The following is a 23,699-nucleotide window of genomic DNA, read 5'->3' on the forward strand; positions in this document are numbered from 1 at the left end:
ACATAGAAGAATATATGCACATATTTATTTTATTTTATGTTTATTTTAATTTATAGATTCCATGTAAAATATATTTTTAACTTGAAAATATAGAGATTGATGCGTGCGTGTTTAGTTGCTGAGTCATGTCTGACTCTTTGTGACCTCATGGACCATAGCCGGCCAGGCTCCTTTGCCTATGGGCTTATTCTGGCGAGAATACTGGAGTGGGTTGCCATTTCTTCCTCCAGGGGATCTTCCTGACCCAGGTGTAGAACCCGTGTCTCCTGTAGCTCCTGCATTGGCAGGAGAATTTTTTAACCACTTAGGCATCTGAGAAGCCCATACAGATGGATGCATATTTGTAATTTGTTGATTTTTCCAGATAATTCTCTCCCATCTTACCTTCTCGTCCAGGTACTGAGTCACAGAGGCAGCAAACCACAGCTATGCCTTTAGATCCTGTCTGGGTGCTGAGATCTGCAGCTCACTCCACCCACAGGTATCTGAGTCTCATCTGTCTCTTCTCCTTTGGGCAGGATGTTCTGCCTGTTGAGATGGGTTGTCTGGGATCTGCATGTGTTCTGGGGGACTCAGAGCCTACTGGGCTGGGAGGGCGGGGTTTATCCTAGTTCTTGGCCTCTGGTCCCAAACCACAGCGCAGGACAGGAGAACTGGCTCTCACTCAGGACATTGGACCTACAGACACGATGACTTCCGTGGTTGCTTCAACAACATATCCAAGAGTTTCTGCCCATCGGCACCTCTGTCCCCAGGAGCTGCTCCCATGAAGAGGGGCTGAAAAAACGGCTTCCAGTAGGACTGCTACAGAAGGAAGGCACTGAGCTTGGAATTGGGGTATAAGCCACGGAAGCCAATTGCCTGGAACCCCCAACCCATTCTGCTTCCCACAGCATGTCTGCCATGGGAAGACGAGGAGAAAGCAGCAGTCCTCAGCACACTTCTGTGTTCTTCACACAGGAGACTCTGGGTGGGACTCAAACAAAACTGGAGGCTGGGAGCGGTGCTGGGAAAATACGTCATGATGTGGGGTGAGGGAAAGGACCCCACGTTCTACTGAGTTTATAGATATTACAGCGGTTACTGAGAATCTAGAAGCATTCACCCTCAGTTCCCAACCAGCTGTCTTAATTAAAATGCTGCTGAAAGAAGCAAATCAATTATCAGATACCTTACAAGATGGTTTATTCTAACACACAGAAAATTGCTTATGAGTATCGCATTACTGCTTTAGGTTATCCGTTAACCAAGGCTGCTAATGAACTACATTGTTATCAAGTCAGATAAAAGATGCCCTGGGAGTTCAGGCAAATTATTACAACACAGCACTTTGTTTTGAAATATAACTCATCTTTTACCACACACAAGGTGAGTAACCTAATCTAAGGAGAACCAGTCCATGTGGCCACCTGGATTTCTATTGAATGAAAAGGCAAAGAGTATTCCTTAATGCAGCCCAGAAACCCAGGGTTACTATTAAGGGGAGAGAAATGTGAATGGGGCCTGCGTCACGCAGCCTTGCGTTTTCATCTCTTCCAGTTGTGTCCTCCGTGATAAGGTACGGACATTGCCATAGTCACCACAAAATAATCCTATAAGCATAACAACAATCACTTGCTTTGGTATAGCTCACTACAGGCCATGGCAGCTGCTTTCTCTTTTCATCCTTTCTTGGTACCACCATTTGAAAGCTGCAGAGCTGTAGGGCCATTCCACAGCTGTCAGACCCCTTTATCCCACTCCAGCCCAGCCTGCCTTTCTCCTTTTGGAAGGTCTGTCAGTCATTTATAGAAATGGAGACTGCCCAAAGGTTTTCACCTTTCAGTTCCCTTGAGTGTTGACAGGTGGATTCTTCTGACAGCTAAGAAGTTGAGGCCAACAGCTGTAGGCAAGGCTGTTCACCTCCTGGTATACTGTGGTGCTAAAGAAGCTGTGTCTTGAGTCTGGTTCTCATTCCACGAGCCGCTTGCTGCTGGTAGGGTGCACGGACACAGTGTCATGATGAAGTGTGAACAGCTCTGACACTGGAAACAAAGCCAGGCGTGAGCATGCGTCGACTTCCAAACCTTCTTACTGCTCGCAAGAGTGCTTGTATGTCCCTTTATGCGGTCAGCTCCTTGCAGAAGAGAAGCACTGTTTTCTTTCAGGACAGAGGCACTGTAGATTCTATAAGTTTATTTGCTCTGTATTTTGAGTTCCATGTGAAGGCCCATCACCAGCTTTGGATGCTCAAATTCAAGCTGTCTCCAGTGAGTAGCTGTCCAGAGTGCCCTCCTGAAGAGGCTGCTCACTCAGAGCTCAATCACATGTGCATTTCTGGAAAGAAAAAGAGCCATCTGGAAAATTCATTAATACCCAGACCTGAGCTAGGTACCAAAAGAAAGAGAAAGAGACTTGGAGACTCTAGGATTATTAGTGGCTGCCTAAATCCAATTTTCCACCACGTCCTCCAAAATCATACAGATCAACAAGGAGAGAAGCAAAAAACTGAATTAGTAACAAGGGTGCCTGTATGTCCTCGTTTTCCTGGGACCATCCCAGAGAATGTCTCCTGAGGATGAGTTAATGCCTGCTAATGCTGAAAAGTCTTTTAATCAAATCCCACACAAATTCCTGGGCCCGGGGTGGGGGTTGGGGGGGGAAGACTCAGTAAAATAGGAACTGGTGGGTTTCCTTAAGGTGATAAGACATGTACTTTAGCCCTAAATCTAACATCTTACTTAATGAAAACCACTAGAGAATTTCCCACAACGGTCAGGCAAAAGACAAATATGCCCACTGTTTCCACTATTATTTAACACTGGTGATTTTAACCAATGCAATCAGAGAGGAGAAAACAATTAGAGGCTTATTGGAAGAGAAGATCTACAATTTGGCAGAAGACATGATGAAAACTCAAGGAGATCAAGAACAAAATAAAAAAAACAATAAAAGCATTCAATATGTCAGCTGTTATCATGTTAATACCCCAAATCAATGACCAAGTAGGAGACATGATGGGAAATTCCATTTACTAAAGCAACAAAAACATGAAATATTTAGAAGTAAACTTAATAAGAAATGTGAAAAATCCATAAGGGTAAAATATGAAAACTCTCCTGAGACACACAAAAACACACTTGTGAAAAGCATAGGTTTGTGTCAGTGAAGGATAGCATCCTCAAAAAGTCAGTTGTCTTCAATTTAACATGTAAACATAATGCAGCTCCAATAAAAACAGCAAGAGGTTTGTTTCTGTAGCCAGATTCTGAAGTTGGTTGTCAAGCTTATATGGAAAACAAATACACAGGAATAGCTAGACTGGGAGAGCAAGGCGTGTGGGAAGCAGCCACGCGGGGTAATACGTGAAGTCACCCCAAGAAAAAGTGTGATAATGGCACACGGGTGATCACAGATACCGCCGGAGAGTGATGTGAAGTCTACAAAGAGTCCAACTATAGGTGAAACTTTTCACCATGATAAAGGTGACAAATAAAATACTGGGGAAAATACAGTGGTTTTGAAAAATGCTATTAAGATGACTAGATTGCCATTTGGGAAAAAGATAAAATTGGATCTATACCTCACACCATGCACCATACCAAACGAGTCAGAGATCCAAGTAAAAGTAGACCCATACGAGAACCAGACTAATATATACATGCATATGTAAATATTTATCTAATGTTATAAAAATTGTATACATGCGAATCTTTTAATTACACATATTTTTGTAAAAGGAACACAGGGAATATAAAACCGGAACTGTTGAAATTAATTACCTCAAAGCAGTGGGTAGGAGCAGAGCAGAGTGGATAGGAGAGCAGGACGTCTCCAAGTTTACCTGTTCACACGTTTTTAGCTTAAAACTATACATGTGTTTCACATACTCAAAAAATAAAATTAAAGTACAAAGATTAAGAAACTAAACAAAAACCAGCATATACACTGAATCACATATCTCTAACTATATATCAAATTGATAGATAACCACAGAGAAAATAATTAATTCAACTTGAACACAAAGCTCTATACACATGAAGGGCTAAGTTCTAAGAACAAAGAACAGCAAAGAAATTTTTAAGTGAGTTTGTAGTTGTACAGTATTGTAATTCTTGAAGTATGTATTTTGTGTGTATTATAGGATAGAGCAAATGGATAAAAATATTTATATGGTTGGGAAACAGGGCTTTCACTTTGGAAGAAGCAAAATGGAAATATGGAATGAGGATGTCCTAAGAAGAATGCTATGATGCTGAGTTTTTGATGCATACTGGTAAATATGCATGTGATGACTATCCATTGAGAAAGTCTGCAAGTGATGATGCCTCAGTAGCCATAAGCACCCGTTGTGCTCAGATCTTGGTTTCTATAACTACTCCATGTTAAAGAAAAGAAGGAGGGTGGAGGAGGGGGTAGGAAAACATGGATCTAGGGGAAATGGGTGATTCAAAGTCTGAGCAGGAACAGTGTAAGGTGAGCCTGGAACACTGTGTAATTTCGGAAGTCTATGAAATTCTTAGTGACTACTGGAATCCAGTCTAAAGACACCAAGAATTTATTTGTACTGATAACTTGGGACAATTTAAACATCAAAAAGATTCATGATGGTGATGAATTATAATGCATTGAAGTCCTTAGGAATAATGTTGGAGAAATAAGAGAAGAATGTCAGCTATAAAATGTAGAAGGGACGCTGGAATTAGAAACTCGGTACTTTGTAGCCCTCAATGCAGTAACTATTCAAACACGGGCCACAAACAGATGTAAACCATTGGGTGAAGAATTACTTGGTCAGGGTGTTCCCACGGTCTCAAAGTCCCACCCCTTAGATTATTTACTCATTGCAAACGAGGGATTTTCTCTCCACCAGGAGAGATCTAGTTGTCACTTCCTTAGCTAAGCAGTTTAAAGCAATGTCAGTAACAGTGAGAGAGCCTGGAGTCCTGTGACTCCTGAGCAGCGCACTGAAAGATAGGTGCCCAATATCACCGCTGCAGTGATCATGACAAAATTCTCAATCTGAGCCTGCTCAGAAGGAAAGCGACAAATACAGGAACTATAACACGATGCAAGAAGGTTAAGTACTTCAAGACTGACAATGCCGTGGGGAGAGAAAGCAACATCGAGAGAAACTAAAAAGAAACTAAAATCAAGTACAATGGATCCTGGCTTGGAAAAATAGAGCTTTAAGAGACACCTGGGAAACAATCGGAGAAATTTGAAAACAAGCTGTGAAAGAGATGAGACTATTGAATTACTACCCATTTCCGTTCATTTCTTACCATTCCTGTCACTGTGATTGTGCAGGAGATACATGATGCATAAATATTATGATATCTACACTAGTTTTTAAGTGAATCAGAAAAAATTATGCATGCAGAGTTAAAGCAAACAGAGCAAAATGTTCATTTATGGATCTAGGTGAAGGTTGTAAATGGTTTTATTGCACTGTTCTTTCAACATTTCTGTGGCTTTGAAGATTTTTCAAAAAGGACAGTGAGAGCATGTGGGTGGTACGCGAGGTGTGGGAAAGCAGGACTAGGGGAAGTGAGTTATGAACCGGCCCTTCAGATAAACCTGAAGGAGATGGCTTCCTTCCCGGGAGCAGAGCTCCTTTAGCCGTAACCTCGGATCCTGCCCCCGCTTCCTGAAAGGCTGCCCTATATGCTCAGGCACTGTCTATTCTGACACTTCACAGCAGCGTCGAAAATCTGACACCTCGGCCAAACTGATGGCTTGATGACACAAAGAAAATTTTGGATTTTTTTTTTCCCATCAAATGGTTTAAGCTAGCTACAGTTGACTGGCTTCTGTCAAAGAGAAGGTCTTGGAAAACCAAATCAAATAAGATAAAACTTTAACCATCTTGCTGTTAAAACCCAGTTTTCTCAGCTCTAAGGAGGCACATGCCCCACGACTTCATTTAAAATCTTGCCAAAGTACTGCCCGATGAGGACTTGCCACAGCTGTCCCAAAGAGAAGCTGATTGCTGACGTCACAGCCAGCCTGACACCACGACTTCCGGCCCGTGCCCAGCAATCCCCCTCCCATCCTGCAGGGGTCGCGCAGGAGCGCCTCCAGCCTGCACGGGACAGGAAGGGGACTGCCTTCCCTCCTTTCGGTACGAGCCATCAGCCACTCGTACAACTCACCTTTCAGAGAAACTGAGGTTTAACCTGCAAAACAGGAAGACGGGATGTCATTCCTAGACAACCAAAAGCAGGGGCAAAATTCTGCTACGGGAGAACGGCCTGCATGTCCTTTGCGTCTCCACTCTCGGGTCTATCGGCTTCCCGACTGAGCCTGACTCCATCTAGTGTCAGCTTTGGAAACCTGAGTTGTATCTTCCTTCTCAATAGAAGAGCTCTGGTGTGATGATGCTGAGGACAGCTCCCTGCACGCGGTGGGGGAACAGATGCAGGCGAACCCCATCCTGCCATTACCTCCCAACCGCCCACCTCTCCCCATCTTTCGTCTCTTCCCTGCCCTCCTCTGCCCCTTCACACTCCTCCTCCTGTACTTCACTCTCGCAATGTTTATTGTTGGACGGCTATGGCAGCCACCTCGCCTGGGTTATGGAAGTTTCCTCCTACAGCTCCAATGTATCGAAATAATTCAGAACATCCAAATGTACAAAAGGGCTTCCTCGTGGCTCAGTGGTCACGAATCCACCTGCTAATGCAGGAGACGCGGGTTCAATCCCTGGATTGGGAAAAACTCCTGGAGAAGGAAACGACAATCCACTGGAAAATCCCATGGACAAAGGAGCCTGGCGGGCTATGGTCCATGGGGTCACAAAAGAGTCAGACTCAACTGAGCAACTAAACAACAAATATACCAAACAGATGCTCCTCTGACCTGATCAAAGGTAGGAATGTGAAACCATAGTAACTGTTCATTCAGTGCTCTTGAATTGGTTTGTGATGTACTGTTCACAGCAGCATCTTCACACAGCAGCATCTGTGTGTCAGACCTTCATTATGAGTCATCACAGCCTGTCACATTCCTTCCCCCAGCACGCACATATGCGTGTACAAATCCACCAGGATTAAGAATTGGGCATTGTGAAATCTTTCCGTTTTGTGAATCCCATGACTAAGAGGTCCCTGAATCAGAGTTTATACCAGTTCTGGGAACTTCCAGGGGGCACTGGAGCTTCCAAAGCATGATGCCTTAACCCAAAGTGTCCCCCGATGAGTGTGAGCTGTCTGGATGATCAAGATAGCATGGCTCGTGGGTGGTTAAGAAGATCACTCTGTTAGAACCTCCACCAGCCCACTCGATCATCCTGACACAGGGCCAGAGCTGGCCGCTGCAGCCTGTGGCCACATGCCAGGGTGCCTCAGCCACCCAGTAGAGGGCCCCTGAGACCGCGCTGTAGGCAGAGTCCCCCACCACAGGCACAGCTCAGCCATCCCAAACTGACCCCATCCTACACTTCCCACCACACAGATGAGCTGGGCCCCAAAGGAAATGCAGAGTCTGGGTCTGGGGTTCATCTATACGTTCCCAGGTCCCCTCACTCCCACCATCAAGAGCTTTAGGTCCTCAGAAATTATTGACAGACACCATAACATCTGAAGGAGAGCAGAGCCTCAAGAAAGTGAAAGTATTGAGAAAATCCATTTCCAGCTCATCCCCAGGGCATCCCCTGACTGCAGCGTACCACACATCATCTCTCCTTCATCCATAGATCCACACATTTCTTCAAGAGATGCTGCTTTGTACTTACCAAGCCCCAGATCCCAGGGAAGAACTAGAGGGGGGCTGTGCTTTGCATCCCTCTAAAAGCCCACCAGCCCATCTGAACTCAGATTCTGCCCTGAATACCAGTCACTCACTGAACATCTCCTCCACAAGGAAGTCTCCAGAAGCCTCAGACTTACCATATTCAAAAAAGGTAGTGACCAACATATCCCACCCCACCCAGCCCACTGTCCACCCCCACTCTACTGCGTGCTTCCCAAAGGGCATCTCCAGCTAGGGCCTCCCCATTCCAACAAATGCTACTGATTCTTGATTCTGGCCTGCACCTTCCCCCAGCCCCAAGAGACTGGCTGCCTCCTTGGTATCACTCAGGTCCTCATTCCAGAGGGCTTCGCAGTAGCTTGTTTCTATCTGAGTAAAGGGTGTTCCATACGATACAAGCAGCGAGTGCAAAGGTCCTGAGTTAGGATTGTCTTTGGAGGACAAGGGCTCTATACAGAGGAGCAGTGTGGCTGGGTGGCGGCAGGGAAGCTGGGAACAGAACACATGTAGTTTCCCAGCTGGGACATGGCCGTAGCTGGGAACATGATCATGGGGGTGGGCGATTCACTGGGGGACTCTGCGCAGGAGATGAGGCAAAGGCTAACCCAAGTGCAGAAAAGAGCCCAAGCTTACTTTGACTACTTAATACCCTGTGGGATCCCCACTCTCATGACACTTGAGGGCTGCCCGAAGGAGGGGAGAGTGAGAAGAGGGAGGCCAGGGGTGCATCCTGGTCCCCTAGGAAGCATTTCAAAGTGGGAAGAGGGGCAGGGATGTCAGGCAAGGATGAGGGATGGATGAAACAGGAGGGAATATGAGGGGGACACAGGTTGGTAGTGACCTTACCTTGAAGTTCTCTTCTTTAGCCCAATGGTCTCTAAACAGAGAAAGCAGGCTGTTAGGACGGGGGCACGGTGATGGTGGTGCCACTCTCTTGGTGCCAGGCCAGCAGGAGGGGGTCAGAGCCCAGCGGACTCAGGTGATGCTGAGAGGTTCCTGGGGTTGAGGCCACTGAGGGGTTTGTTGGGCTGAGCGCTCTGCCCCCTCCCCGTTGGCACCGTTGAAGCTTCTCTACCCAGTCCCTCTCCGAGCCCCCTAGCTCAGCACCCGGGGGAGACCGAGGTTTCCCTATAAATAGACCCCCCAGGCCTCTGCCAGTTGTTCTTCCCCTTCTCCCTCCCTGAGGATGCTGGGCCCTCTCACCCGTAGGAGATCTAGGATGTCTCTCAGTGTGCTGAAGAGACTATTTTCTCTTTCCCCTTATTCCTAGGGATACAAAATCAATGGCAAGTGAACTATGACCAGTTAAGTTCCCTGTGCAGTTGGACACACTGGAAGGCCCCAGATGCAGTCTCCTCCTTGCCCTGTCTCCCCTTTTGGGTATCTTTACAGATAATAATCACATTTTCAAGAGACATGGTGAGAGTCCTTCCTCCCTATCCTCTGGGGACTGCATTACCATCCCATTAAGCAGCCATATGGGCGATGGATTTTGCAGGTCCCCTCTTAAGAGACAAGGGGGTGCAAATCAATGCTGTATTTTGCTACTGAAACTCACCAAGTGTTCGGCTTCTACCCAAGGACGCAGATCTCCACAGCTGCGACAGGGTGTGGAGAACCATGCTGGGCGCTCATAAGCCCAGCTCTGCTCGGGTCAGGAGCAGACACTCAGCATCACTCAGTGCAGGGCTTGCCCGATTTATGCGGGAAAAATGCAACCTGGCCAGGCCATCAGTGCTGGCCACACCTCCCGCCACCCACCCGTGCCAGGAGCAGCCTCGCCACTTCCGGGGATTGATTTCATCTCATCACATCATTTGGGTAAAAGAAAAGAAATTTCTGTCAGAAGCCAGCTCAGCTCCCTTCCCCATTTCTCCAAGAAAGCTGATTCTTAAGAATATCAAGAATGATTAAGTGGAAAAGTACAGAGACAGAAGCAGAGACAGACAGAGACACAGAGAGGTCACCGCATTTCTTTTCGATCCATGATTTTTATTCTCTCTATAGCCAGTTTTACCCTCAGAGCCTCACACTAGATAACCGGCCAGAATGTGTCTTATCTCAGGAAAGGGCAGAGCCAGGGCTGAGCATCACTGCTTCCTTACCGTTGAAGCCCACATTTGTGCTTCTCAGGTCAGAGGAATCGTTATCAAACATGTGCTTCCTGATCATGCAGAACTTCAGGGCCAGGAAGCCGGCCGATATGGCGATGCCCACAGCAGTCCCGATGACAGCATATTTCATATCTGGAGGGCAGGGAGGAATTGAACAAGGGGCTTTAATCAGCCATCACCCAGCAAAAGTCTTCCACAGCTCCCTTTACATCAGAACGAAGTCCAAAGTCATATACTTGGACCTTTACATTACATAGTCCAACCTGCTGCGTGCATGTATGTTCGGTTGCTCAGTTGTGTCCAGCTCTTTTACAACTTCATGGAATGTAGCCCACCAGGCTCCTCTGTCCATGGGATTTCCCAGGCAAGAACACTGGAGTGGCTTGCCATTTCCTCCTCCATGATATCTTCATGACCCAGGGGTTGAACCCGTGTCTCCTGCATTGGCAGGCAGCTTCTTTACTACTGAGCCACCTGGGAAGTCCCAACCCACTGAGGCCAGCCTAATTTTCCAGTCTCCTGGGAACATGCTCCTTCCCTACCCCTCCACCCATGCTGCATCTCCTCTTCCTGGAACTCCAACCCTGGTCCCTTCAGCTGTGGGAATCATTCTCAAGTGGCTGGTGGCTCCTTTCTCTGTCTTCTTGCAGCCATCCTCACTTATCCCTGCATCAGTTCATCCATGTGTATGTCGATTGCCTGCTCTGGTGAGCGTGCTGACGGCAAATGAATGAGTCCCTGACTCCATCCTGGGGGCCTGCAGTCAGCAGCGGAAGACAAGAGCTCACTCGAGTGCTGAGTGACAGGGTGGGCTGATGTGGAAACTGACAGTCTTCCCAGAGGAGATGACATGGAAGGCATACCATACATGGAGAGCTGAACTCTGGGGTGGAGAGAGGCTGGGATGGGGCAAGCGGAGGGAGGCACTGGCCAGGGCAAAGCCTGCTATATGAGGACTCATGGCTGCACTGCAGGGCTGCTCATCTCAGAGAGAGTGGACAGAGGTGGCCCTGATGGCTCATGTCCCCTTTGAGGACAGACTGTCATTCAGTACCATGCCCCAAGGATAAAGCCATGCTAGCCACTCAGACAGGTCTGGGGGTGAGCACTGCCCTGGTGCCATGATGACTGGGAGGAAACAGGCACCAGGATGCCCCACCTGCCCATGCATCTTGAGTTCCTCCTCCTGCCCCTCAGCCCTGCATCCAGAATCCACTTGGCAGCCACCTACCAGCTTCAGCTCTAGCAGGCTTGCCTGTTGCTAACACTTGAGCGGCCCCAGCATCTGCAAAAACAAAAGCCCCAAATTCTGGTTAGAACAGAACTGCTGGCCAAGATCAGGCCAGGGGTCTCAGGCCAAAGCCCTGCCCCCAGCCGTCCACTCCAATAGGTCTGGGGAAGTCTGCCACAGGAAACCTCCTGCTTGGCCACCACACTCTGGAGTAACAGAGGTGGTTCCTGGTCGCCACAGTGTCCGGGAGCTGTGCTGGGAGGTCAGAACCTCTGCCAAAGCAGGAGTAAGAGTGCGCTGAGCTCAGTTAACCCAGATCCTTCTAATCCCGTTAGAAGACCTTTTTATTTCATTCGTTTTATAAAAGATCTTTTTTTTTTAGGTTAACAGGATATTTTAGCTGTAAGTTAAACCAGCTGTTTAACATGGTTTCTAAGACCCACACTGGGATCCCCGCCTGCCTCTCTAGTCTCTTCCTCACTCCCAAGAACCCTCTCACTCTGGCCAGACTGCCTGATTCCAGCTCCTACCCAGGCCGGGACCAGCTGCCCTTGACCCACATCCTTTGCCCAGCTCCGTCTTCTCCCCTATTCCTCTTTACCTCATCTTGGTTCTGTGTTACTTTCTCCTGACACCCCATACCTGGCTTAGCTGCCCCTCTGCATGCTCCACAGTGGCTGTACCTACCCCTTGTAACTGACCACACCATTTATTTAGGAACATTACATAGCATTGCTGTGTGCCAGGTACTGTCCCCAGAGCTTCTCAGCTACTCACCCACTAACGGGTCTTCTGGCTGGTCTTCCCCCTAGGCTGAGTGGTGCCCTGTGGAGTGCTTTATCCCCAGCATTTGACACAGTGTCTGGGCCACGGGAGGCATTAATAGACATCTGATGAATGAGTGAATGACGGTAACAGAGCATGCTGCAGGGGCGCTCACTCTTCTAGCCTATACTTGAAACCTTAAGATAGGAGATGTGACTCCCAAGCTGACCTTGGTCCCTGAAGATGGGCTGTAGAAGAGCTAAGATGGACCCACGGGCCTTGTGAAGGAAAGTATACATTAACTGGCCACTTGCTCTGAGGCAGACATTGGGGGCAGCACCTGCATTAATTAATACATTCAATATTCAGAGCAAGAGCTCTGTGAGACAGGCACCATCATCCCCACCATTTGATGAATGAGGAATCCAGCACTGAGGACTTGAGGGTGTGCCCAAGGGCCAAAGACAAGTGGAAAGCGGCAGCCCTGCCACCTTAACCCAAAGCCCCGTGATGCCTTGAGAACTCAAATCCCAGGCAGCTAACTGATAGAATGATGCCAAGACCATCAAGACCGAGGACTGGAGGGCTGAGACACGGGCAGGTGAGTGGTGAGACCCAAACTTGATTCTTAGGCTCAAATTTCCAGGCAAGGCAGAAGTCCCTGTTGGTCCTAAAAGGGAGCCACTGACTTCATTGAGAGGGACCACATCTTCCCCAACTTAGCTCCAAGAGAAGTCCACCTCCTGAGTCCTGACCTCATGGAGGGCAAACGGTGGCTACTCGGTCACCAAAGTGACAAGACGTGCGTGTGACCACACTCAGTGCTGCCCAGGGGTTGGGCAGACACTCCACAGAGAACATCTGCGCTGAGTGCCCTGGTGGGGAAGGGGCCATTGTAATAGACTTTAGGTCTTCTGTAGGGTCTTCTGATGGCCTCACCTGGTGATGAAAAAGCTGGAGGACTCTGAAGCAAAAGTACACAGCCTTGTTCTAGTCACTAGTCTTCTTGGAAATCCAGTGACTTCTGTTACTGGGCCCATCCACTCACTCACATACCACAGACACCACAGAACACAATATGACCCTGGTTCTATCAGTTCTTTGAAATCCCCACTGAGCTTCCTTGTTTCTCTGCATTTATTCTTCACATTAATCCCGCCACTCTAGCCAGGTTGAAAACCTTTCCGGGGTTTGGACAAAGCCTTGTGTTTCACACATGGTAGGGCTAGGCTGCTAGAGTCACTGAACGGAACCGGCTTCTGTGCTGATGCTGGAAACCCTGACGTGTGTGCTGCATGCTCGCGAGGGGGCCTTTCCAACAGCAGTCTGCCCCACGCGGCCTTTACTGGACAGAAGACAAGGGACAGGGAAGGCAGGCGTCAGCGAGTGGGACCAGGGCCACTGAGGGCCAGCCTCTCCGCCTGCCCGCTCAGACACAGACACTTCTCCTGGGTCCTCCTCAGGGGTCTTCTCCCCGTGGCCACGGCTCTGCATGACCATCACACAGCATAAAATCCTTATATGAGCCTGAAATGAAACTTGAACAGGGAAAGAAGAAAGGACATAGGTCAGAAAGCATGGAAAGGTGGAAAGAGTCAGAGAGACACAAGGACACATGGAGATGGAGGGACATACAAACGCTCTGCCAGAGAAGCTCAGGCTGCCAAGCAGGTGAGAAGGGAAGAGAGAGAGTGTGTGTCTGCTGTCCGAAAAGCCTGGCCCTGGCCTTCCCAGCAGCACCAGGCCCCAAGTCCTCATCAGGCTGCCCAGCAAATGCAGCCTCCTGAATGCTCCACTCTTCCTGCCCTTCCCGGGCAGGGGTCCCTGGCTCAGCTCAGCTCCCACTCTCACCCCCACAGGCTCAGGCTCCTCAGACCCCTCCCTCCATGCTCTCTCCTGGGTCCACCCCAAGACAGGAGGCTGCTCCTAGTCCCTGACCCCAAACAGGTTCCCTGGGCCTCAGGAACTGAGTGAAGTCCAAGGTCAGAGACTGAGTGAGTGCCCTCCCTGGGGCTGCAGATCAGACAGCTGCAGATGCCAAACCCCAAGAGTGGGCCATGCTGGGCCCTCCATCAGCTATCTCCCATCTCAGTAATTCCTGCTAGCCATCCAGACAGCCACTTGGCGGCAGCCTTTTCCCTCCTCGGGGAGGGACATCCTCCAAGCTGCCCTCCTGTGCTCAGCATCTCAGCCTTGCAAGCTAAGAGCCCTTGATGAGGACCTGTCAGAAACACACTTACATCGGCCACCCGCACCCCCGCCTCCTGCCGAGATCATCACCTCCCGCGCTGTAGACCCTGCAAGCCCCCAGGGACGATTTCCCCGTAGCTGGAGGATGGATTGCTGGTCTGCGAGCACAGCCAGAGGCCGCCTGACTGCTCCTGCTCAGGTCTGTCAGAGACACAAGAGGAAGCCACACCACATTTTATTTACTGAAATTCTCTGGGTTCTCACATGCAAACATGAATTGGCAGCTTAGTACCCAGAAAACAGTCTCTCAAAACCTGGGGATAGTTCAAGGGGTTGAGCAGGGGCTGACTGAACCAAGGCTGGTGTCCAGGGGGCACGCAGGGACCCTCTGACTGATGACTGATAGATTCACATGGCTGTAGCAGGCACATGCGTGCATACATGCTAAGTCGCTTCAGTCGTGTCCAACTCCTTGCAACCCTATGGACTGTAGCCTGCCAGGCTCCTCTGTCCTTGGGATTCTCCAGGCAAGAATACTGGAGTGGGTTGCCACACCCTCCTCCAGGGGATCTTCCTGACCAGGGGTTGAACCCACGTCTCTCGTGTCTCTTGCAGTGGCAGGCACAGTGCTGCCCAAATCTGGCTTGACAGTCACCGCTACACTAGGACTGTCTACACGGAGCCACGTGCAGAGTGCAGGAGCCAAGGTCCTGGGGCACAGCTTTTGCTGGTGTGCAGAGTCGGACATGACTTAGGGACTAAACAGCAGCAGAGCAGAGAGTAGGGGTGCTGCCTCTAGATGGGCCTGCTGGGGTTCCAGGGCCTCTACCCACACGGTCCCCATGCACGCTCAGGTCCAGCCCTGCACCCCGGCACTCACCAAACCACTCACCTCAGGCTACGCCTGCCCAGAAGATGGTGCTTTTTTCTAAGATGTACTGAGACACCATTACAGCTCTGAGTCTAGAGTGGCTCTTCCTCCCAGGCCCCCTTTGGACAGGCAACTGACAGAGACCTGACACCCCAGCCCTCCCTGCAAAACAGCCAGTGCCCCGCCCCCTCTCTGCAGCCCTTCCCCTCTACAGAGCACAATCTGCTCTCTGCAAGTGGTTTCCCAACAGGAAGGAATCTCCTGCAAGAGTAAATAGTCCTGAAGCCTGGAGGCTCCCTGGGTCCCCCTCCTCCAGGACTGGGAGGTTAGCCTCAGAGGAAGATGGAGGCAAGGCTTCTCCGGGGAGTGAGTGGAAGGCATGGGGTGGCCTGACCCATCTCAGCTGGAATCTGACCCTGAGAGCCCAGCCCCACCATCCAGACCTCCCGAGCTGCCCACACCTGTCGGGTCCACCCTTCCTGGGAGCGGGCCCTCTTCACCACCCTTATTTGGGCAGAATCGGGCTGTGTGTTTCCAGTTGTGGGGCAGTGGGCGTGCATGCACGCAGATGTCGTTCTATAAGTATCTGGACTAAAAATAGGGAGAGGCTGCCCTAAGTGTTTGTCAACTGATGCCTGGCCATTTTCATCTGAAACTTAAATATTACAGAATGGCTCCTAACTTTAGATCACATAAATTCCAGTGTTCTCAGCTCAAGGAAGGGGTCTCAGATAACTAGAAAAGACATCTATCCTCTCCTGACGAAGTACACACAGGAATGCAGTACCTTTGGTGTGCTCCGCATGGCCCTGGTGACCAGGGGCATCCAAATGCTCTTGGACAAAAGACCCTGGTGCCCCACGAAGGAGCTCGCACAGTGATGGACAGACAAGACTGACACAAGAGAAGATCAGAGTGCTGCAGGAGATGTTCAGCACCTTCCTGCAAACCTGCGTCCCCAGGAGCTGGAGGAAGTCTGAACAGGGGTGTGTGGGGTGAACACTTGCTAAGTGGCCCCCCCTTTCCTGGCCCTTTGGCTGAAGGCAGGGCCTTGCTTTTCTTTTGGGGAAACACCTCCCCTTGATTCCCTTGAGGCTGGTCCCAGGATGGATGTGTGAACCATCCTGATTAGCCAGGCATGACATCTTCCAGTCAGCAGTGACTGGTCAAGGGGTGATCCCACTCAGGCCAGTAAGACTCAACTCTGGGACTTTGTGGAAAATACTGAGAAAGAAGAATGTCTTCTGAAATTGGTAACTGTGGGGTTGCGGGAGACCCACAGGCTACAGGGAACCTGCTGAGACTGAAACCCCCACTGACTAGGGTCATGCTAGGTTTAGGTTCAGAGAAGGCAATGGCACCCCACTCCAGTTCTCTTGCCTGGAGAATCCCAGGGACGGGGAACCTGGTGGGCTGCAGTCCATGGGGTGGCACGGAGTCGGACACGACTGAAACGACTCAGCAGCAGCAGCAGCAGGTTTAGGTTTAGTCGTTAAGTCGTGTCCGACTCTTGTGACGCCATGGACTGTACAGCCCACCAGGGTCTTCTGTCCATGGGGTTTCCCAGGCGCAGTGGGCTGCCATTTCCTTCTCCAGGGGATCTTCCCAACCCAGGGACTGAACTCTGGTCTCCTGCATTGCAGGCAGACTCTTACTGACTGAGCCACCAGGAAGGTCAGGCTAAGACCAAACCTAAGACAGGTTTTGAGCCCCTGAATCCAGCTGCACCTGAAGCACCTGTTCTTGACTTCTCAGCCAGCTCAGTAAGGAAACACCTCTTTTATCTTATAGTCTAACCTAAGCTAAGGAAGTGTCAGCAGCAAGCATCCTGATGGCTTAGGCGGCAGGTCCTTCACACAGCAGAGAATGCTGGCTGTGAGCCGGAGCTCACGGCATAGCCTCAAATAAACCCAACTGTGGCCCACCAGCTAAGCAAAGCTGTGCGCCTCTGGGCCTTTGCACATCTGCTGTTTGATGCAATACCTTCCTCGTCTCCACGGGGAGCTCTTACTTATCCTCCAAGACATAGCACAAAGCCACCTCCTCTGGAAGTCCCCTGCTCTCTGCTGGCTCAGGATCCCCCTGCAACCTTATCACATATCTGCCCCTGCCCTGTCTGTACTGTCCTGCAGAATGTTCTAGGGCATGAAGGACACACTTCCTAGCCCCAGTTCCTCCCCAGGCCCAGGATGATATGTGAGACTCCTTGGAGCTTAGTTTCTCCTCCAGGGAGGTGCAAGAAGAAGGTGAAAGGGGAGAATCTTGAACTGACAGGAAAGATTCCCCGAAATTACTGTTAAACCAGAAGTGCCTTGTGTGATAAGATCAAGTTTACAGCACTGAGTGATATAATAAGGGCTCAGGAGGAACTCAAGTTCGGCCGCAGAGCAATAGATCATGTAACAGCATTGGTCCTATGACTCTGAGACCAGGAACACCCGTGGGCCGTGTGTGGATGCAGATGGGACACGTGGCTGCTGTTGCTGTGGATACACCTGAGGCCCTGGGCCAAGCACCACACAGCCAGGGCCCACTAGGAGGGAGGATTAGAAAGGGAGTGGACCTGCAGAGTGAGTGGGGATGCTCTCATTATGCTTCACGTCATGAAAAGAGCCTGGACCTCACTCTTCTCACCTGAACATGGGCCCTGACACATAGAAAGGACTCACTCAGACAGCTTTCTTTCATCCATCTGTCCCAAACCCTTCCTGCAATGGAAGCTGACCCTGGGGTCCCAGTAGGATTCAGGGCACACTTCTCTAATTGGGCTGGTTTGGGGACTGGGGGCGCTGGCAATCCCGTCCCTCCTCAGAGCTTACAGATGTGTCTTCTTCTCAGAAAAATCCAGGTCAGTGGCCCTGGCCCTTTTGCCCCTCCCCGGGGCTGTTAGATGCTAGAAATTAGACATGTGAAACCCTAACAGGATGGAGGCTCTAGTCCTCTCCTGAGCAGGATGCCAGAGGGCTGTGAGTTGGTCTGGGTTATGCAGCGGCCCCTGCTCCCAGTGGCTGCTGGCATTGTGCTGGGGTCTACGGCCTTCCTCTGACATTCTGTGACTTACAGGAACCTCAGGCTCCCGGCTCACAAACCTAGAAACTACCTTGAAATTGCTCTTCTTCAATACCCTTTTCCCATCTCAGTAAAGAGGTTGCAGCTGCCAAACTTCAAGTAGACAGGGCGTTGTCATTCCTATCCCATAGCTGTGGGCATTGCTTTCTTCCTGTGAAAGCACCTAGACTTTGGGCAGAACTCAAACCTGCAAAGCTGCACAGGTTTGAGAGATGGAGAACAGAAGGCATGCAGAGGATCTAGAACAAAGCAAAGATGGTTCCACGATGGGCCATGGAGACTGGGCACGCCTCCTTCGTTTCCAGGGATCCCCATTCAGGGCAAGAGCACACTGAACCAGACAGACCTTTCACTCCCAAACCCAGGTCAGGACCTCCCAGCCCTGGACTGCAGTGGGCCCTGACTCCTGGGAGATAGGCCGTGAGTAAGGAATTCCATGCAGGGGTTTCTTCCCAATGCAGAGAAGCATACAGCCATTAGCATCCAGGACTAAGGGGACCTGACCCAGCCTGGGGCATCCATGAAGGTCCCCAGGAGTGAGCACATTTAAAAACAAAAGGAAAAGTAGGACGAGGCTTTGTGAGTCAGAGCTGTGAGGGGCCTGGGCAAACTGAGGCTCTGAGTGCTTCCCAGAGGACGCGGACGGGGCAAGCAGCTGGGCAGGACCCGGAAGCAGGAGGCCGCGAAAGGCCACCAGAACGATGGAGGAGCCCATCTGAGGCAACAGAACATGAGGGGAAACGCCTCCAGCTTCCAGAAATAGCCTCATAATTAAGAGGAAAACATTAATGGTGGGTGACCAGACGGTATCAAAACTTGTGCCCACTTTGTTTTTCCTGAGCAATCTTCGCTAATTAATTCTTAAAGATTCACACACTGGGATTAAAACACTCAGCTGCAGAAGCCAAACTGATCAATACTTTTCCAGGCTAATGGAGGGGCTGGAGGCAGGGAGCCGGCTCTGGCCCAAGGTGGAAGCAAGGGTGCTCCAGGCCCTCAGAGTGCTCCCGAAGGGGTAGGAGGCCACAGGGAGTTCCAGCCATGCTCAGTGAGGAGTGGTGATGCATAAATGCTATCAAACCCAGCAGAAGACCTGCTGAATCCTCAAGGGGGTCAGAGGTGCTTGGAAGCTGGGAGGAGCTTGAGGCTGTCCTGGTAGGGTGGGCAGTGATGTCCAGGAAAGCCTGAGTTAGAAGACCCCCCAGTTGGAACACCCAATCAATTCTACACTCACCAGTGGATGGGTTTGCTCCATCTTTGAATGTCTCTGGTGAGGGGGACATGAAACCTACCTATGCCTCCATGGTGGATGGGAAGGTGTGATGCTTGGAACCAGAACATCTGTGTCCCCTTTCTGCCTCTGCTCAGCCAGTGGCCATGGGCCCCTCATGGCTCCCAGCTCAGTGGGCCCTGTGCAGTTGGGCTGATCACAGGAAGCCTGCCTAGCCACACAAGGACTGTGACTGCAAGGATCCCCTGACAGGTGGGTGGTGTAGACTGAAGTGTGGGCAGGAACCATCCTCCACGGGCACTGGGCCACTGCTTGACACGGCCTCAGCTTTCCAGAGGGCTGCAGGACAGGCGGGGACAGAGCATATCAGGAGGGGCTCTGGAGAGGCACTCGGATCAGAAAGGAGAAGGCCCTCCCCCTCAAGGTCTCAGGTCCCTGCTGTTGCCTCTGAGAGACTGCGGGGTCCCAGGTGGGGGACGGCCCACCCACTCAACACAGGGGCTTCAGACCAGAGAAAGCCTGTCTTCAGGAGCCATCTCAGGGCCGCCTTTGCAGAGAGAGCAGGGGAGGCTGGAAGCAGTGCAGAATAACTAATTAATGATGGTAGAGTATTGTGGAAGAGGAAAGCGTTGCATAACCGCTAAGTGGTGGGGTTATTATTATTCATGCAATATTCATAGTGTGCGCTTCAGTCTCTGGGAAGCTTCGCTCTGGAGTCCTCGGGGACTTGGCGGAAGGGGGCATGTGCCCAGGGGGCGGGGCTGTGGGATGACAGCTGGCTTGGCCCTCAGGGAAGGGGCCATGAAGCTGCAGAGGAAACAGCCACACGCAGCCAATGAAAGTCCAGGGAGCTGGGCAACTCCGAGCCGTCTGTTGCCATCGCTGGGCCGTACTGTGCGCCAAGGTCTGTGTCAGGTATTTCCACCACAGTTATCTTTTTAAAGGCTGCTTCTAACATTTGCAGAAACCAGGGCACACCACAAATCTAAATAGTTAAAGATTAGAGATCAAGCCACACACAGGGCTCAACCCACTTCCTCCAGCATGGCCGTGCGGTCCACTCTCCAAGGGTCACCTTCTGGAAAGGGAAGCTCAGCCCTGCCGATGGCCCCAAGGGCTGCCAAGGTCTTCTGAACAGAGCAGGGGGATATCAGGCTTGACGTGGACCTCCTGGAAAGACCAGATCCCCAGGATTCAGGATGGAGCCTGGCTCAGTCTGACGCCCCCAAGGGCCTCACACCTACCAACACCCTGCTCTTCCCATTGGACTCTTGGGCAGCATTAAGACATGGTCCCACACTGGACCACCAAGTAGAGGGAGGAAGTGGAGCTACCTGGGAGTTGGATCTACATAGGAACACCCTCGACCATTGAAATAAAAGCAGCAGCTCGCCCTCAGTCTGTAGTTCACAGCTCCCCACCAAGCTGTGGTCCCCGTCCGCTCACGCTCCACTATCCAGCACACTCAGACAGGTCCCTCCCTTACGTCTCTGTGCTGACCCAGTTCTGGAACTTTCAAGGATTTTCAAACATAACCAAAAAAAGAAAAATTGCATTTGTATGTGTGTGTGATTTGGGGGGTGGGGGGTGGGGAGCTCTAAAGCCAGGTAGGGGCAGGAGTCTCTCTTGGGGACCACAGTCCTCCTTTTACAGGGAAGTCCCAGGAGGTGAATGCCGTGTCGTGTCACATGGCTGAAGAAGAGTGCCCTGGGATTTGAACCCGAGCCAGCCAGGCTCCTCAGAGTCTCAGGCCAGCGCACACTGCGGACTGTGGCTGCAGGCTGAGCCAGGTTCTTAATGTGTCATGTGCAGCTCAGGGACTAGGGCTCATCTACAGCTCTGTAAGTTGGGCCTCTGTTCTTCGCACCCCAGGGTCGCCTCAGGGGCCCTCTCTGAGCATCTCCAGAACCTTCTCTGGACCAGCTTAGCTGCCCAGGGCTATCTCCACACAGCCTCAAGTCAGTTGGTCCGACATCTTCTGCAGTACAAGCTGTGACAGACAAGGCACCTTGGCCACACCCTGACCTCAGGCCGCACGCAGTGGGAAAGCTGGTGTGAGTGTGTAACGAGGCCTCAGAAGCCAGCATAGACCCTGCTGGTGAGGCCCGAGACACATCCAGCCTGTCTTCTCTCCTAGGTGGTCTCCTTACTACTAACTCACCTGCTACACTGCTCGGGGAGGTGGTGCGGCGGCTCTTCTTCCAGGGCTGCTAAAATGCCCTCAGGGTAAGACCTGTTTCCTCCCCCAGCTAACCCCTCCATCATCCCAGGCTGCAGCTCACACTCCTCTCCAGCCCACACTGCCTTCCCGCAGTCCCCTCAGGCCAACCAGCTCTGTCCCTGCTCACGGTTCCTGCAGACTGGCTCCTGGAAGCCAAGCTTCTACATCATGCACTGACCAACTCAAACAAGTGCAGCTGCTGGGCATGAGCTGAGCAGTGGCTGGCAAGACTGGATCCCTGACCTGACCGAGGTGACAGTGTGGCAGGGAGCAAGATCCCAAACAGGCATGGAAACAGCACTGGAAGAGAGCATCTCTGGGGTCCTGGGGTTGGAGGGGGCGGGGGTTGGCACGTATCTCACACAACAGAGGCAGTACGAGACTGGACAGGAGACTGGACAGGAACTTGGTGGATATTCTTGGGGTTGGGGAGCAGGAGCCCTGGGATGAGCCACATGATGGGCTAGCGAGGCCCAGTGACCACATAAATGCTTGTCAGTCCTGGCAACAGCAGGAAGCTGCTGAAAGATTTTAGTCAGGCAGAGGTATAATCAAACTGCTCTCAGGAAAACTCTTCTTCCAGGAAGCCCTCCTGGATACTCTAGCTTGGCTCAAGGTCTCGTCTCTGTTCACTTCCTGCTCCTTCATCTCAGCACTTAACACACTGCAACTGCCCTCTCCATGGACTGTCAGCTCCTTCAGGTTGGGGCCTGAAATCATGTACTTTTTGTGTGCTGGCAGAGTCTGGTGAAAATCACTATTTGGTTAACATAAGGGACAGCCCTGATGTCCATGTGTTCCAGTCCCTTGGTATAGCCCATGGGTCCAGTTCTAGGTCCTTTACCTCAAACCCTGGACATCAACTCCTTGATGACATGGCCCAAGGATTTGCACAGGTCTCTGAGGTGGGTGCGGTCAGGTTCCAGGCAAAAACTCCCCCAGCTGCTCATCTGCTTCATTCAGACAACAGGGAGAGCGCAAGCCCAGTTCATCTTACTGAGAACCATTAGCCGCTTATTTAATGGAATCAAATTTAATAAAAGGAGCAGTTCAAGCAATTCTGGTGGATAAATGAGGGTCTGGGTGTGACAGAGATGCTTACATGACTTTACAGAGGAAGCATGCATGCTTTAATTTGAGAGCAAGTGAAGAAGTCTGCTGATCAGTGTGTTAGCCAGGTCAGCAACAGCTCTGAGCCTCTCGGCTGTGGCTCCCACCCAGGGTTCAAGGAACAGGGGAATATTCCTCTGGACAGACACTCTGCTGAGGTCGCTCCTCCTGCCTTCACCTCACAGGGCCCTTCCCTTCAGGAGTCTCTAGGGTCAGGAAAGTGTGTCTGAGAGACTGGACACAAAACGAGTAGAGAAAATCAACAAAACAAAACCCTGATTCTTTGAAAAGATCAATCAAACTCACAAACCTCTAGCAAGACTGACAAAGGAAAAAAGAGAGAATATACCAATTACCAAGAGCAGAAATGAAACGTAGTCATATAGATCTTTCAGACCTCAGAAGGTTAATAAGAGAATACCATGAAAAGCTATACACATAAAATCCTGATGACTTGGATAAAATGAACCAAATCCTCAAAAAGTACAAATATCACAACTCAACCAAATGAAATAGGATGAATAGCCTTGTACCTATTAAGGAAATTAAATTCATAATCTATAAATTCCCAGAAATATGCAAGACCAATTTCATGAGAGAATTCCAGCAAATGTTTGAAGAAAATATTCACATCAATTCTGCACAGTTCCGTCCAGAAAATGGAAAGGAAACACTTCCTAATTGATTTTATGAAGCCAGCATTACTATGACATTAAAACCAGACAAAATTAAATATAAAAAAAAGAAAACTTCAAATCAGTATCCCTCATGAATATAGATTCAAAATATTATCAAATAGAATTCAACAAGATAAAATAATTATACATCATGAACATATGGAGTCTATTTAGGGATGTAAGACTGGTTTAATATTCAAAAATCCATCAGTGTAATCTACCATATTTACAAGCTAATGAAGGAAAAATTGCCTGACTATATAAAGTGATGCAGGAAGAGCATTTGACAAAATTCTACATCCACTCATGATAAAAACTCTCAGAAACTAAGAATAGAGGAAAATTCCCTCAACTTGATAAAGAATATCTACCCCAATCCTATAGCTAATATTATATTGAATACTTAATGGTGAAACATGGGATATTTTCCCATTAAGATAGGGAATATGCCTATTAACATACTACTAGAAGTCCCTGCCAATCTAATAA

The 23,699-nt window shown here is 50.1% G+C and overlaps 1 protein-coding gene across 1 annotated transcript; it reads right to left on the reverse strand.

The window, feature by feature from the left end:
• Positions 1-1,233: 1,233 nt before the first annotated feature.
• On the reverse strand, positions 1,234-21,464 carry TMEM273 (transmembrane protein 273). Its single transcript, XM_055588234.1, has 9 exons — positions 21,364-21,464; positions 20,237-20,372; positions 18,638-18,686; positions 14,122-14,232; positions 11,077-11,130; positions 9,837-9,977; positions 8,578-8,608; positions 6,135-6,158; positions 1,234-2,316 (listed from the first exon to the last, which is right to left on the reverse strand). The coding sequence occupies exons 1-9, from the start codon at positions 21,462-21,464 to the stop codon at positions 2,292-2,294; spliced, it is 672 nt and encodes a 223-aa protein (XP_055444209.1). The 3' UTR covers positions 1,234-2,291.
• Between the last annotated feature and the right edge of the window lie 2,235 nt (positions 21,465-23,699).

This window comes from Bubalus kerabau, chromosome 1 (assembly GCF_029407905.1).
Source record: "Bubalus kerabau isolate K-KA32 ecotype Philippines breed swamp buffalo chromosome 1, PCC_UOA_SB_1v2, whole genome shotgun sequence".
Classification (NCBI taxonomy): domain Eukaryota; kingdom Metazoa; phylum Chordata; class Mammalia; order Artiodactyla; family Bovidae; genus Bubalus; species Bubalus kerabau.

Excerpts from the sequence above, each read along its gene's own strand:
- TMEM273 (XM_055588234.1), bottom strand. The coding sequence starts at position 21,464 with ATGGAGGGGTTAGCTGGGGGAGGAAACAGGTCTTACCCTGAGGGCATT. Across the intron at positions 8,609-9,836 it reads CACAAATGTGGGCTTCAACG|AGACCATTGGGCTAAAGAAG; the intron begins GTAAGGAAGCAG and ends TTCTCTGTTTAG. Across the intron at positions 2,317-6,134 it reads AACCTCAGTTTCTCTGAAAG|AAATGCACATGTGATTGAGC; the intron begins GTGAGTTGTACG and ends TTTTCTTTCCAG.